We start from the raw sequence: 15,150 nt of genomic DNA on the forward strand, positions 1-15,150 counted from the left end.
TCTACATGAGATACATCCATAGTGTTTCTCTCCACATAAAGCTCTCTTCTCTCAAAAGAGAGGCCTTGCCAATGATGCAGAGGAGGCTCTGCTTTTCGATTTAAAGGAAGTTACCTTTCCCTCTCTTTAGAGGAAGTCACCTTTCCCATTTCGTGACCAAAATAGGGCACACATAGTCTTTAATCTTTCATCCCAAATATATAAGATTAGGACTCCATACTAAATAGGAAACTTCCTATAAATGGTACATATATCTCAAAATCAGGAGATATACACAAGAGTATTAATCTTATTTGATTCCTATTTTCTTTAGGAAACTTATTAATATCAATGCATCCCACATAATATGTTATTTCCTTATCTGTGTGATTTTGGATACACCATATCTAACAATCTCCACCTTGATTAAAATCACTTGCTCACCATGCCAACATCCATTATATATCCATTAGATAACTTTATGAATTCTTCATCTTTTGTCAAACAAATTATTTTATCTTTATTGCGGGTAAACAGTGCTTTCAATAAAACATTCGCATACTTTGTCATGTGTTTTTCGTTAAACAAATGCACAAACTCTAGCTTTGTAATGAACTATTGGCTATGATATCAATTGGGGGATCAAAACCAAGGTTTGGCAAAAATAAGAGAAAGAAAAATAGCACAGAAAAGTAAAAGAATAAAGGCACAAAAATTTATGTAGTTTGACAAGTTGCCTACGTCTACAGGATAGCAAAGTTCTTTTCCATTAATAAAAAAATACTATGCAAGCATGGAGAATACAAGTGAATACAAGCTATCTCTCTCTCTTTCTCTCTCTCTCTCTCTCTCTCTCTCTCTCTCTCTCTCTTTCTCTCTCTCTCTCTATCTCTCAAAAGCCCTAAAACATGGTCTTTTTCTCACTAGAATACCCACCCAAATACTAAAAAAATGAACCATTTTCTCTCTCTTATTTGCATCTCACTTTTTTCATGTGTATTTTTCTCTCTACAAAACTCTATTTATAAAGAGTAACCCATTAGAGCCCAACATAATTCTTTCTCCTATTTTGATTACGTCGCCGATTTCCCATAGTTTTCCTATATCTAATAGGAGTTAAGAAATGTTTTGTCTCCCATTACGATCCACCTGATTTCCATATCTAAATCATAAGATCTTCTTAAGGATAAGGAATACATCAACACCCTCAAAATAAGGAAACTACCCAAGAATATTGCGTACCACCTTTTCCCATATCCATATGGTTTCAACTCCTATAAAATAGGATTATCATATATATGAGAAATCTAGGTAGTTATTAAATATGTGAAGTTCTCTAAAAATAGGAAACAAGGGCTTCATGTACAATATTGTCCCACTTGAAGACATGTTTTCATTCTAACTAGTCCACTCCAAGAAACCTCTGCACATCAGTTACTAATTATCAAGTAACCACAAGCCTTGAGGAAGTCCTGCAGCAAGTGAACTCTGCCTTCCCAATGGGCTTAAGCAACAAATATGTTGGATTGTCATCAATATGAAATTTTTGCAATAAATTATTTTCATCTTCTACCACATCATGAATAAAATGATATTGAACATTAATATGTTTGGTTATATCATGGAAGGTTAGATTTCTTGCTAGAAACTGTAAAGATTATCAGTACCAATAATATTCAGTTTCTCCCTATTTGCGGTGATAATCTGACCATGACCTTGGTATGGTTTAGTAGATTGTGGACTTGTGTGCACTCCAGTCATATGATTAGAGACACCCAATTCAATAAACCAAAGGGGATTTACACTAGGGGATAGGTGAGAGTTCATACTAGATAAACTCATAGCATAGAAAGCAGAAGAGATAGCCGTAGACACAGAGTTTTGTACCAATTGTCGAATATCATTTGATATAGTTGATATCTGGGACACTGTCATATTTGGGTCATGAATAGTACTTGATGGGGGTCTCTACCATTAGTCCCTTAGATGCATCATAAGCAACTTGGTATGCCTTGTAAAAAGGTTTCCGTGTATCTAATGCCTGGTTGCTTCGTTGAGAACGATCGCGATACTCTGTGATAATATACCCAAGACGTTTGCAGTAAGTACAAAAAAATTTCTTCTTGCAATGGGATGCAATATGACCATACTCTTTACATTCATAACATTGCAGCAAAGATGAACCCTTTTGTGATGGTTTTTCTCCAGCTCACTGAGCCACAAGGACATACTCTATATCCTTCTTTCCCTTAATGGTGGCCTGTGTCGTAATTCTTGTCTTCACACGAATAAAGTCACCCATAATGGCATCCATATTGGCTAATGTTTCGCGATTCAAAATATTGGTTCGAATAATCTCATATTATGGGCGCAACTTCATTAGAAGCTGCATCACTTTCCTGTCATCATTTATCTCCTTTAAGCTTGTAATGCAATTCTTCGTGAACATTTGAAAGAGACAGTATATATGCGACCTCTTCTTGGGTATTGCCATGATAAATTTATGGTATGTCACTTGAAAAAATCCTGCGAATCTAATATATGTGGGACAACTTGTCGATGACGGTTACAGTGTTTAATTTTCTTGTGATGGTTGTGTAATACAGGACCTACGCACTGCAGAGTGAAAGAAAAGGGGCATAGAATTGGTCGTTTGTTTGCCTTAGAGTTTGAAAAACTAAACCGTGATGCTCATTTATTTTTTCCATCGAATTCTGTTATTTTTGTTTCTGATAAATAATTACATATGTGGCATCGGAGACTTGGTCATCCGAATACAAATAAATTAGATACTTTGTTTCGTTCTGGTTCATTGCCCAATAAAGCACTAGCTTTAAATTTTATTAATAAATCTATGTATTAGTTGTTCATTGAATAAAAACAGTAGTTTACCTTCTCTGACTCGAGTAGAGAAAGCAACTGCACCTTTCCATCTTATTCATAGTGATGTATGGGGTCATACACCAATTTTATCCAGAATGTGATACAAGTATTTTGTTTTGTTCATTGAAGATTGTACATGATATATCTGGATATACTTTATGTGCCATAAATTTGAAGTGTTCTCCCATTTTAAAACATTTTTATCCATGATTGCAACTCAGTTAAATACAAGATAAAATATTTAACTATCTCTATAGAAACAGTGTACTAGTTATCACAATAAAGAAGAATACCTTCTTGCACAACTCGAAATTCACCAAGTACCTTGTTTAGCTAAATTGTTTCTTTAGATGCATGAGTAAGTAACATATACTCAACCTCTATAAAAGATAAAGCCACCATAGGCTGCAACCTCGATAACCAACTAACTGCACAACCTCCCAAAAAAATATATATATACAGTAGTAGACCTTCTTTTATCCAAGTCACCTGCTCACCATGCCAACATCCATTGGATAGCTTTATAAATTCTTCATCTTTTGCCAAATAAATTCTTTCATCATTCTTGCTAGAAAATAGTGCTTTCAGTCATATTTCTTCAGTTCAAATAAAACACTTGCATACTTTATCATGTACTTTCCTTCAACCGAATGCATAAATACTAGCTTTTTACTGATCCATGGTTGCTGATACCACTTGTTAAGATTTAAGGACTCTCTTAGTTGCAAATACTGGAATCCCAAAAGTTGGATCCCACCAAGATCGTGTACTTATCCAGGCAGAAACAAAATAGGAGAGAGCATGAGTCATAACACGATAAATAAAGCATGAAACACATAAGGCACAAGAACACAGATTTACATGGTTTACCCCAAGAGGGCTACATCTACGAGTATGATAAATTGAAATCTACTATACCAATGAAAGTTACATCATAGATTTTTTGATATAAAATTACCTCTCTAACCCTCAATAAATCCCAGTCGAGCAAACCCTTCTAGACCCCGCTCTTCTGATCGGCACGACCTATCAATCTATCATCTCTATTCTATAGCTAAATTATTGTCCAAGAGGTGACTCATCTCTATTCCACAACTAAACAGAGAGTCATTTGAGAGCAACTGAGACTTTCTCTCACTAAAAGGGGAAACTACCCTAAACTCTTCATGTGAACCACTTCTATTTAAGAAACCAGCCTCTCAACTACATCCATGGTGTTTATCTCCACAGGAAACTCTCTTCTCTCAAAGGGGAGGCTTTGCCCTGATGCAGAGGAGGCCCTACCTCTCTGTTTAGAGGAAGCCACATTTCCCATATGGTGACCCAAATAAGGCACATATAGTCTTTCATCTTTCATCCCATATATATAAAGTTAGGACTTCATACTAAATAGGAAACTTCCTATAGATGTTACATATATCTCAAAATCAAGATATATACCCAAGTGTCCTAATCGTGTTGGATTTTTATTTCCTCTAAAAAACTTATCAACATCAACCTTAATCTCATATAATATGGGATCTCCTTATATGGGTGATTTTGGGTATCACCATATCCAACAAAATGTTTCAGAGAATGATGGAAATTGTGTAATATGAGTGAGAGAGAGAGATCATAAAAATCACTTTCTCCCTCGTTTCTTCACTAAAAATCACAAAATGAGTATCAATTTTTTTGTAAAAGTACTATATCAAAACTTGTATAGATAATTAATATCAATAGACACTCACACAAGAAATGACATCGCAATTTTCACGTATTTTTGCAAAGGACACAATTCCCCTTCTAAAATTTATTTTTGGCATGGAATTTTTTACCCAATTTTAAGGGCATATAATCTCCAACATGGATATCATGATTATGAATAACTTTAAAAATAAAAATAAAAAATAAACAATATTTTATGAATAAAACCTTTGGATCGTTAGTTTCAACTGTTTTTAGATGAACCATTCATTTGCATCCATCTTTAAGATGTATGTTTTATACCTCGGGGGACTCAAATGCAATCCCCAACACATGAAACAATTTTCTTTTTGCAAAATAATGAAAAGGCATGATGCACTACCACCTTCTCCTTGGAAACTCAAAAAACAATATTTTTAGTGATTTTTGAAAATTTTTAAGGTTAGATCAAGCCGATTCTCCGATCTGGACTACCAATCCGACCCAATTTTTTGGATGGATGATGCCGTTCACCTTTTTATTTTGAAAACCTTACTCATGAGTATTTGTAAGTATGTGTGTATATATCTACACTACATTATTAAGCCAGAGTTAAGGGGCGACGTATATAAAAATAAAAAGGGCCCTAATTCTATGGAGATGGTATGACTCATTCCTATATTGAGAGATGAGTATGCATCTATTTTAGGAGGAAGAGAGTGAGAGTATGCGCCTATTTTAATATGGGAGAATCATATTTAAGAGAGAGAAAGATTCTTATCATAGTTAGGAGAAGAGAGAGAGAGGGGGAGAGAAATGTCGACAAGAATCTAAGAGTTGAGGGAGAGAGAGAGAGAGAATTAGTGGATAGATACCTTTCCATCTTTAGGAAGGGAGAGAGAAACTCAAGTTGCCCAGTCGGTATACCCGAAATGGCCCCAATTATGGGTCAACGTTTTGGACATACAGGTAGGGTCTCGATCTAATAAAAGAAATACGCGGATAATCTTGGGTCTGGATCCAATAAAGAAAATACTTATATAATCCCGGGTCCGAATACGGATCTTGTTATACCTAACCTAACTCCCTCGCTTCTTTTATGGAGCTTACACCCCAATGACTCTATAATCATCGATGTGGCATTAATCCCTTGCACGGGTAAGCTTAGTTTATACTCAAATAGTTCCATATGTAAGAAATGGTTTTTTATTTTTCAATTATCATGTTTATACAAATGCGATCTCTGAGAAACTTCAGAGAGATGCTTCTTGTTCATTGAAAAAGCCTCCCCTTTTCCCTCATTAACTCTAGAGCGATTGTGCTCTGATCTTGGTGATTTCAATTGGATTTCTAAGTCTAAGCTATTGACATTTCCTCTTTTGAAGGATCGGTTCTTCTGGCTTTGGGTTTTGAGTATCTTGGGCCGTTGTTTCTCTCAGAAATGGCAATTCCGTCGCCATTACTTGCTTGAAACTGAAAACCCATGATTTATTGTTGGTAGGTTTGTTGTTTTTTTGCAGGCCGTCAATGGATTAATGGAGATGGAGAGAGAAGGTTTGATGGACATGGGACAGCTCCATAACCAGACTGGACTGGTTCTCTGTCATGGCTGGAAAGTCGCAGAAATTAAAGGGAAAGAATGGAACTACTTTCATGCAGCCCCCCAAAAGCTGGCCCTTAATATCGACAAATGTGAACTATAAATTCCATCTCTAAGATCACTTCTCTCTCTGTAAAATCTAGGGACTTCTCTCTGTTTGTCTCACTCCAACAACCCAAGCACCCTATCAATCTCGCTCTACACCAAATCTGCTTGAAGGAGAGAGAAACAAGAGAAAGAGAGAAATGGAAAGAAAATCAATGAGATAGACAAACTCAAGGGAGAGAAGTACCGTGTGAGAAGAGAAAAAATAAAGAAGAGAGATCATTGAAAATTGGTCCAAGTGAAGGGTTCTTTTTAATTTTAGATAAAGGTGACATTATTTTATCTTATGATACCATTAAATATAATAAAGAAGACATATTATTTTATCTTATGATACCATTAAATATAATGAATTAGTTGAAAATAATACAAGTGCAGAGAGAGAATACCCACAAAGAGAAAAAAAAAAAAAAATTAAAATATTTGTTTGTCTCCAAAGAAATAAAATAATTTTTTTTTGATAAATATATGAAACTCATGGGACAAGTAGCTTTGCATTTCATTATTTGTCTCCTATCACCCATAGATGTAGAGTAGATTTACATTCGCTTTTAACTTTTGCTTTTAATATCCTCGGTTGATATTTTCTACTTATTTTAATATTTTATATTATATAAATACTTGTGTATTAATTTTTATCTTTATTTTCTTGTTTTGTATGAATTTTTTATTGTTCTCTATGTTAATATTTTTGTAATTATAATACTTTGTGCAGGTACTCTTGCCATCTATAAAGCTCAACGATCATAGATAAGTTGTATTTTTTATTAAAATTTGAAATGCTACTACTCCATGTGCATAGTAGAATGAGATTTAGAGTGAGATTGTACTAGCAAAACCTCGCCACGTGAATGTAGGTAGTTATTTTATTTAAATTTCACCATCACCTGCTCTATGCAATTTTTTGGTTTACAATCATGTTGTGAGAATATTTTCTTTAGAGTACATGATATGACAATTCATAGTTGCTAATAAATTTCATGTCCCAAAAAGTTTACTTGTTATTCATTTTTAAAATTTGAACTGCTAAAAATTTTGTACTTTTCACTTGAAGAAACTATATAAATACTAATGTTTCATCAACAACGACTGTGATTGGGTACCTTTTTTCTTTTTTTGTTGTAGGTATTTTTCATTTTTATGAATTTCAAAATTTTCATAAAAAATTATGAGTGCCTAACAAATACTTAAAAATACCAAACCAGTTTGTAGTATTTAAATTCTGAATTATGAATCACCTTTTTTTAATTTTATTATTTATTTTTGGTTAGTTTATGAAAACTAACAAATAATTAAAAATACCAAACCAGTTTGTAATATTTAAATTCTGAATTGTGAATTTAAATTTTTTTAGTCTTTGAAAGAATTTTTACTTCTTTATTTTTTATTACCAATTAAATAAATACTAAAAAAATATGTTATATAAAATATAAATATAGGAAATATGAAAATTTGGACACAAATTTTATTATTTCTTTCAATTTTTGAAAATTAAAAATTTGAAGTGTGTACTTTTAGGTTTAAAAAAAGTTTATGGTTAAGTTTTTTATTATTTATATCTTCTATTTCCATTCTACTTATACTTTATCATATGTTTCAGCTTTTCTATCAAATCATAAGTTTTAAAATAAAAAATTAGTTTAAAATCTTCATATTTTTAATTTATGAATTTTTCCTTGGCACATTAATATATTTCTTAAGGATTTTCAAGTTTTATTTCCCATAAGAGTAGTTTTTCAACTATTTTTATCATATAGGTTTAAATTTGTAAAGTTTTCATTCAACCCTTATAAGCCACACTTTTCTTTTTGATAAACAAAACAAAATTCGTATCATATTAAAGTATTTTTCTAAGACAAAAACAATAAAAATTATATGGCTGGTTTTAAAAACTTTGTAACAAATAATAATTAAGAAAAGTAATTTTTGTACTTTTTGCTATCTAAAACCTATCGTTGCCTAATAGATCTCCTAATAGATTTTTTTGGTCATTGAATATTTGGCCAATCTTCTACCAATCATTTTTACATGCCAGGCATGTAATTCGCTAGTATATGTTATATTAGAGATGTATTTTTTAACACAAATATTTATAGGTTGATAATTTTGACCATCACAGTCATAGATTTGGAAAAAAAAAAAAAAAAGGATTTCGAACTTCAAGAGTACTATTCCAAACTTTGCCTCGAAATCATTCATATTATTTCTTTGCATTCGACAAGCTAGGTCACTTTTTTTTTAGGGGTAATTCAGTGGGGATGACAAGCTCCTATCCATTTTTGAAATTGTTAGTGGTTTTTAAATGCCTTAGGTGAAAATGGAAGCCTAGACCTTAACCAAGGCACAAGTGGTGCTACCACTACGACCCCAACCCCATTATCATCTAAAGTCACTTGGACGTAACTAATCTTAAATTCATCTCTTAATATATTTTTGTCCACTTTTTTGAATAATACTCCATTTAACTATAGACACATGTAGAGGCAATCCTAGTAAGTCCATGTTGGATCTCATCCACTTGGTCCGGATCATAGTTAGCAAGTTGGAAAATAGTAATATATTGGCGAACCAAAACATCGGTACTAAATCGATTTTATTAATCCGGTAAAATATACAGATAGCCGAAAAATTAGGGTAACTTATTGAATCATTAATATTTTGGATTTAGCTCAAAAACATGGAGTGAAAAAATCGGATAGGTAAAAAGGACGTAATATAAAATTATGATTTGCAATCATTGTATCGATATATTAAAGCCACTAAAGAATAATTTCATAGCCATAGAGTTGTCCTTGACAATTAATTGCCTAAACTTTCAATAAATCCAACAAGAATGCTTACTCTAGTGTCACAACACAAAACATCACAATTTATTGGGAGCATAAAATGAAACAGCAACAATAATATTAAACACAAGAACTAAATTAGTAAATAACAAGAAATATAAACCAATGTATATGATTATTGTTTTTTTTTTAAAAAAGAACCACACTCTAAGATTGCAGTTAACTAAAAACAAAACACAAAGATCCAAATATGTAAATTAGTGGTCCATCCAAAATGCGTTGTTATATACACCAATGGAATTAAAAACTATAAAATAAAAATATGAAATTAATCAAACTTCTATATCCATAAAGAAAGCAATAAAACACTTAAACAATTTTGAATCTCATACTTAATTCTTTGTGGCCTAAATCTTTAGTATCATTGAATCTCTCTTGTATTCTTTATAAGGATGCTCTGGGTTTAAAAAATAAAAAATGTTTTTCATTAGGTTACTCTTCTTCTAACTCGGCCTATTATTTTGAGTTATACAATTGTTTTGATATCTTTTTTTTCTGGAGAATATATTACTTGAAAGAAAGACCTATGTGATCTTATTTGTCGGGAAATACAATTTTTTTTTAATAATAATTATCCCTTATGTTTTTAGCAATAAGATCACTCATAGATGGTCTTATTACAAACAATAGATATTCCAAAAATAAACACATCAATAAAATAAACCTCAACTACTTGATGTCATTCATACAACCTAATACTGTGCTTGAGAATATAAACTAAAAGAACAAACAAATGAAAGAAAAGATGCCGGAGATTACCTCAACCGGGCTATTTACACCCCACATCGAGTCACTACATCTAATGGCGCGGAATCTGTGGTCTAGCTTCAATCTCGAACCGGGATAGCTGATTTTTTGGCGAAACTATGTAACTACCCTTAAAATCTCTACTAAACCTTAACCCCCAAAACTAACTTAGGCTTCCTTCTAATTTTTCTAACCCTCTAAAACTAACTTATGCTTCCCTCTAATTTTTTCAACCCTTAGTTTCTTCTTAGGTCTAGAGAGGAGAGAGAGAGAGAGTACTACCTAGGGTTTTGGAGAGCGGAAGTTAGAGAAAGAAATATGGAGGAGAGAGAGTGGGGTGTGCCCCTCTAGAAGAGAGAGATTAGGGGAGAGAGAGAGAGGTTGTGTAGAGATGGGGACAGAGCACCCCTATTTATAGTGATTATTTAGGTTTAGGGTTTCTTAGGGTTTTCCCATAGTTTGCCTCTTCATGAGATTGAATCCAAACTGTTGATCAAGGTGACTTGTGGGGTGAGAGATCTTAGTCATCCATTCCATAGATAGACCATCAACATTATGGAAGGTGCTTGGACCATTATCCCCCTTTCCTTAAACTATTTTTCCATCAATATATTTAAATAAAATAAATATCATGCATTCTATAAAATTGCATGATCCATCTCACATATTCCATAAGGATAAGTCAAATATTATCAAGCAAATCAATACTACCAAATAAGGTCAATATTTACTATCTATTAAAATTGATCATATCCCTTTAAAGCAAACTTGCTATAAAACAAATAAAGCTATGGTCAATATTTCCCGTCCAAGATTTGACCACATGTCACAAATCAAAGTTACCATAACTTAAAGTCTTGAATACAAAGAAAATAAAGAGAATCCAAAGGGTGGGGTGTGCCACCCCTTTGTGGCACATGTGGGCCCCTACCCACATGCCACATGGTGGGGCCATGTGCACTTTGGGCCCCCCATGGAATTTTATAAACAATTTTAAAATTAAACAATTTAATATATGAATTTTTACAATCTTGGAAAATCAATAACTGTATTTTTATTAGTCCAAAAATCATAAATAAAATATTGAAAGATTCATAAAAATTCAACTAATAAAACTAAAATCATTTCAATAATTAAATGAACACATTTAAATTAATATGATGGGAAAATGATCCATATGGTTTTAGGAATTCAATCTCTAATTATGGGGTACTCCACCTTCAACTGTGGACTACAAACCACACTAGCCTTATTGAACTGACCCAGTGTTTCCCATGACCAACAATCCAAGTAGAGGCTCATTAGCGGGTCACCAAAGTCGGGCGGATGAATCAAGGGATTGTAATCCTAGTTTGTGGATTACAGGTCCTCCCTTAGAGACGAGTCAATGTCACCATAACCTGATGTGACTATAGCTCTATGGCACATACAGGTATCTCACGCACATGCATACGCTTCACCCAAAGATGGATATCTGGCTTTTCCAAACGATCTATCGATATGCATGTCATGTGATGGAACATGGATGAGGTTTTGGCCCCCGTCTCAGTAGGCTTACCATCACATTCACACAGTCCCTCGGCTCACTCATCTAGGCATAAGCTTCGACCTCATCAAGGGCTAACCCGAAACCCTCCTCGGTTAATTCTTTATGCCCAGGTACCTTGGGTTTTCCAGCCGATTGGCCTAGATTGAGAAGCACAGTCCGGTATAAGCAAACATCATTGCTTAGTATGGTCCTCGAGCGACCACACTCCCACTGAGTTTATGTTTCACTATAATAAAAGTATTTCAATACACACTCATAAGGTCTTGAAAGGCCACATAAATCCAACTCCCACTTGGCCTTTAAAGGCTTTATATTATCTCTTTCTCACTTTCTCTCATCTCCATCTCTCTCACATGTCTTACAAAAACATTAGGGATAACTCCCTTAGTCAGAGCGCCTACAATCATCAAATCTGTAGGTATGTAGCTGATCTCGATCTCTTTCAATCTCACATCATTTCTCAAGTGATAAAAATAAGACTTAATATGCTTGTAGTTCTTGTGAAATCGAGGCTCCTTAAAGACGCAAATAGCCGCAGTATTGTCGTAGAAAATTCACACTGCCTCACAACGTACAGGATGAAAATTAAGTTGATAAAGAAACTTCTTAATCCACACGGTCTCCTTGGCCGCTATACAGCATGCTACATACTCGGATTCCATTGTCGACAAGGTCACAATATCTTGTTTCTTTGACTTCCAAGAAACCGCACCCCCTCCAAGCATAAACACATACCTAGATGTAGACTTCGCAATATCTGGATCCGCGAGATAGCTTGCATTTGAATATCTCTCTATTGCTATTTCAGTTTCCCCTTTATATGTGAGCGCATACTTCATAGTCCCCTTTAAATATCTGATAATTCTTTTTACAGCTTTCCAATACTCATCTTTTGGATTACTTTAGAAACAGCTCATTAGACTCATGACAAATGATAAGTCAGGCATTGTTCCCATCATGTCATACATAAGGGATCTAACTACGCTCCTGTATGGCACTCTCTCCATGACTCTTATATCCATGTCTTCGGTAGGACACATCTTATTACGAAGCTTCGTCTTTTTGTCAATTGGGATAGACATGGGCTTACACATACTCATATCAACATTTTCCAGAATCCTCTTACAGTAGGTTGCCTGAGAAAGTTGGATAGTCTTATCTCTCTTGTTTCTTATTATCTTGATGCCCAACATATATGTAGCTTCTCCAAGATCATTCATATCAAAGTGTTATACAAGGAAATTTTCGTCTCTAATACTAGAGAAATTGAACTACTAACAATTATCATATCATCCACATAAACGATATAAATACCACATCACTCCCACTGACCTTTTGATATATGCAATAATCCTCATTATTTGTGGAGAACCCTGCAAGAGCAAGGGTCTCCTAGAATTTTATATACCACTGTAGCGATGTTTGTTTTAGGCCATAAAGGGATTTATTAAGTTTGCATACTAGGTTCTCTTTCCTTTTTACCTCAAATCCCTCAGGTTGGATAAATTTTTTCTTCTAAATCCCCATTTAGAAAGGCTGTTTTGACATCCATTTGATGAACCTCAAAGTCAAAATGGGCAGCTATAGCTAAAAGGATTCGAATGGATGGAAATTTGGCAATAAGGGAAAAAATTTCTTCATAATCTATCCCTTCTTTTTGGGTGAAAATCTTTGCAACCAACCTAGCTTTGTAGTTTTCTATTCTCCCTTCAGAGTTCAACTTTTTCTACCAATGGCCTGACAATTATGAGGTAGAGGTACTAATTCCCATATATGGTTTTGGTTAATGGAAGCATAATCTTCTTTTATTGCTTCTACCTAGTATTCCCTTTCAGGACAGGTCAAGGCTTCACGGTGAGTTCTAGGTTCTGAATCTGGATATTTCCCCAACCTTATCAAAATGTTCTTCAAGGTAGACCAAATGTTCTAGGTAAAGAAGTGGTCTACTAACTCGGTTACTTCGTCTTGGTTCAGGTGAATGTTCACTTTCTTTAAGGAGTTCAGGAACATGTTGGGTTGGTTTAGAAGTTTCAGGTTCAGGGTCTCGAACTGCAACCTTGTTTTTTGCCTCCTCATAAAAGTTGGCTTGTTTTCTACTTACCCTTGCTTCAAGGAACTCTTCCTTGAAGAAGTGAGTATCACGGCTTTCGATAACCGTACATGTTTCAAGGTTGTAGAATCGATACCCCTTACCATGATCTGGGTAACTAATGAAAATGGATTTGACAGTTTTAGGTTGCAATTTGGTTCTATTTTGATGTGGGATAAGGACATGGGCTGAGCAACTCCAAACTTTCAAGTGTTCAAGGGAGGGAGTACGACCTGTGAAAATTTCGTAAGGAGTAAGTGGGACAGATTTTGTGAGAGTTTGGTTAAGGACATAACATGTCGCTAATACGACTTCTCCACAAAACTCCAATGAGAGATTTACATGCTCCATCATACTCCTTACTATTTCCACTAAGGCCATAATCCTTCTCTCAGCTACACTATTTTGTTCAGGAATATAAGCATGGTGTACTGATGGATAATCTCATTTCAATGCACAATTCTTTGAAAAGGTCAGATGAGTATTCCCCCCTGCTATCGGTTTTAAGGATCTTAATTTTCAGGTTGGTTTAGTTATCTACTTGAGCCTTACATTCTTTAAATTTTTCTAGGGCTTTTGGTTTTGTATGAATAAGGAACACATGGCCATATCGCGAGTGATCATCTATAAAAGAGATAAAATATCTTTTTCTACTTTTGGTGGTTACATTTATAGGTCCACATATGTCAATATGAATGATTTCTAATACGCTAGTAGCTCTTTTTGCCCTGGTGACAGTTTTTCTTATTAACTTTCCTTGTACACAAGGCTCACACACTTTCGATAAATCTCCCTTATAATTTTAAAGAATCCCATCACTTTTTAATCTTTCCATTCGTTTGATATTAATGTGTCCTAACCTCATATGCCATAGAGTAGCATCCAATTCATTTGGGGACGAGACATAAGTAATATTCTCTTTTATTTCAATAGTAAATAACCCATCTACAAGTCGTCTAGTCATGATCCCGTCTTTCCCCTTTTTTACCATCAATTTCTCCCTAATGAAAGTGGTTATGAATCCAGCCATATACATCTTAAGAATAGAAACCAAGCACTTTCTCATATCAGGAGTATAAAGTGCTTGATTTAGGATCAAGGTGCTCCCACTCTTCAGTTTTAACGCAAAATCTCCAACTCCAAGAACATCAGTCTTTTGATTTCCTCTTATGTAAATATGTTGTTGTCTTGGCCCCATGGGAGTGAAAGAACGAAAATCATCTTTGGTATTTGTGACATGGGCCGTAGCACCCAAGTCAAAACACCAAGAGGCTCCTTTGGGTCAGGCAGCATAGACTCAAAAACTGCACATGCCAATTCTTTGTTGGTCCCTCCAGATTTGCTAAACCGTCAACTATTGGTTATGTGGCCCACCTTCTTGCAAATAAAGCAAGTTCGAGTCTCTCGCTTTGCTCCATTATTTCCAAAATCTCTCCTTTTGAAATCTTTTTTCTTTCCAAAATTATTTCTTCCCTTTTCCTTCTTAACTTTAAAAGAAAATGGAGATTTTACCATATGCACGGTTTCCCTTGAAGTTGTTGTCAGTAGTTGCCTTGAATTTTTCCTCTCGTCTTCTGCTTTGATTATAGCGATGAGCTCCTCCAGTTTTGGTGCTTTCCTTCTGGCTGAGATAGAAGATATGAATGTCTCCCATGAATTAGGAAGTAAATTCATAAGATGAATCACT

At 34.4% G+C, this 15,150-nt stretch overlaps 1 protein-coding gene across 15 annotated transcripts in view; it reads left to right on the top strand.

Annotated features, from left to right (window-relative positions):
* Positions 1–7,132, top strand: part of LOC18430013 (uncharacterized) — a 65,318-nt gene extending 58,186 nt beyond the window's left edge. For 7 of the 15 annotated variants that reach the window (XM_088870931.1, XM_088870933.1, XM_088870932.1 and 4 more), the window contains 2 exons: positions 6,048–6,219; positions 6,948–7,132. In XM_088870931.1, the coding sequence (XP_088727057.1) occupies positions 6,048–6,219; positions 6,948–6,982 (207 nt within the window). In that variant the 3' untranslated portion in view covers positions 6,983–7,132. Of the gene's footprint in view, positions 1–2,585; positions 2,845–6,047; positions 6,501–6,947 lie in introns of those variants that run through there. The other 8 variants (XM_088870940.1, XM_088870938.1, XM_088870934.1 and 5 more) reach the window with 3 other exon arrangements.
* Positions 7,133–15,150: the final 8,018 nt, after the last annotated feature.

The sequence above is a fragment of the Amborella trichopoda genome, chromosome 6 (assembly GCF_054954075.1).
Source record: "Amborella trichopoda isolate Santa Cruz 75 chromosome 6, AtrichopodaSantaCruz75HAP2 v2.0, whole genome shotgun sequence".
Classification (NCBI taxonomy): Eukaryota; Viridiplantae; Streptophyta; class Magnoliopsida; order Amborellales; family Amborellaceae; genus Amborella; species Amborella trichopoda.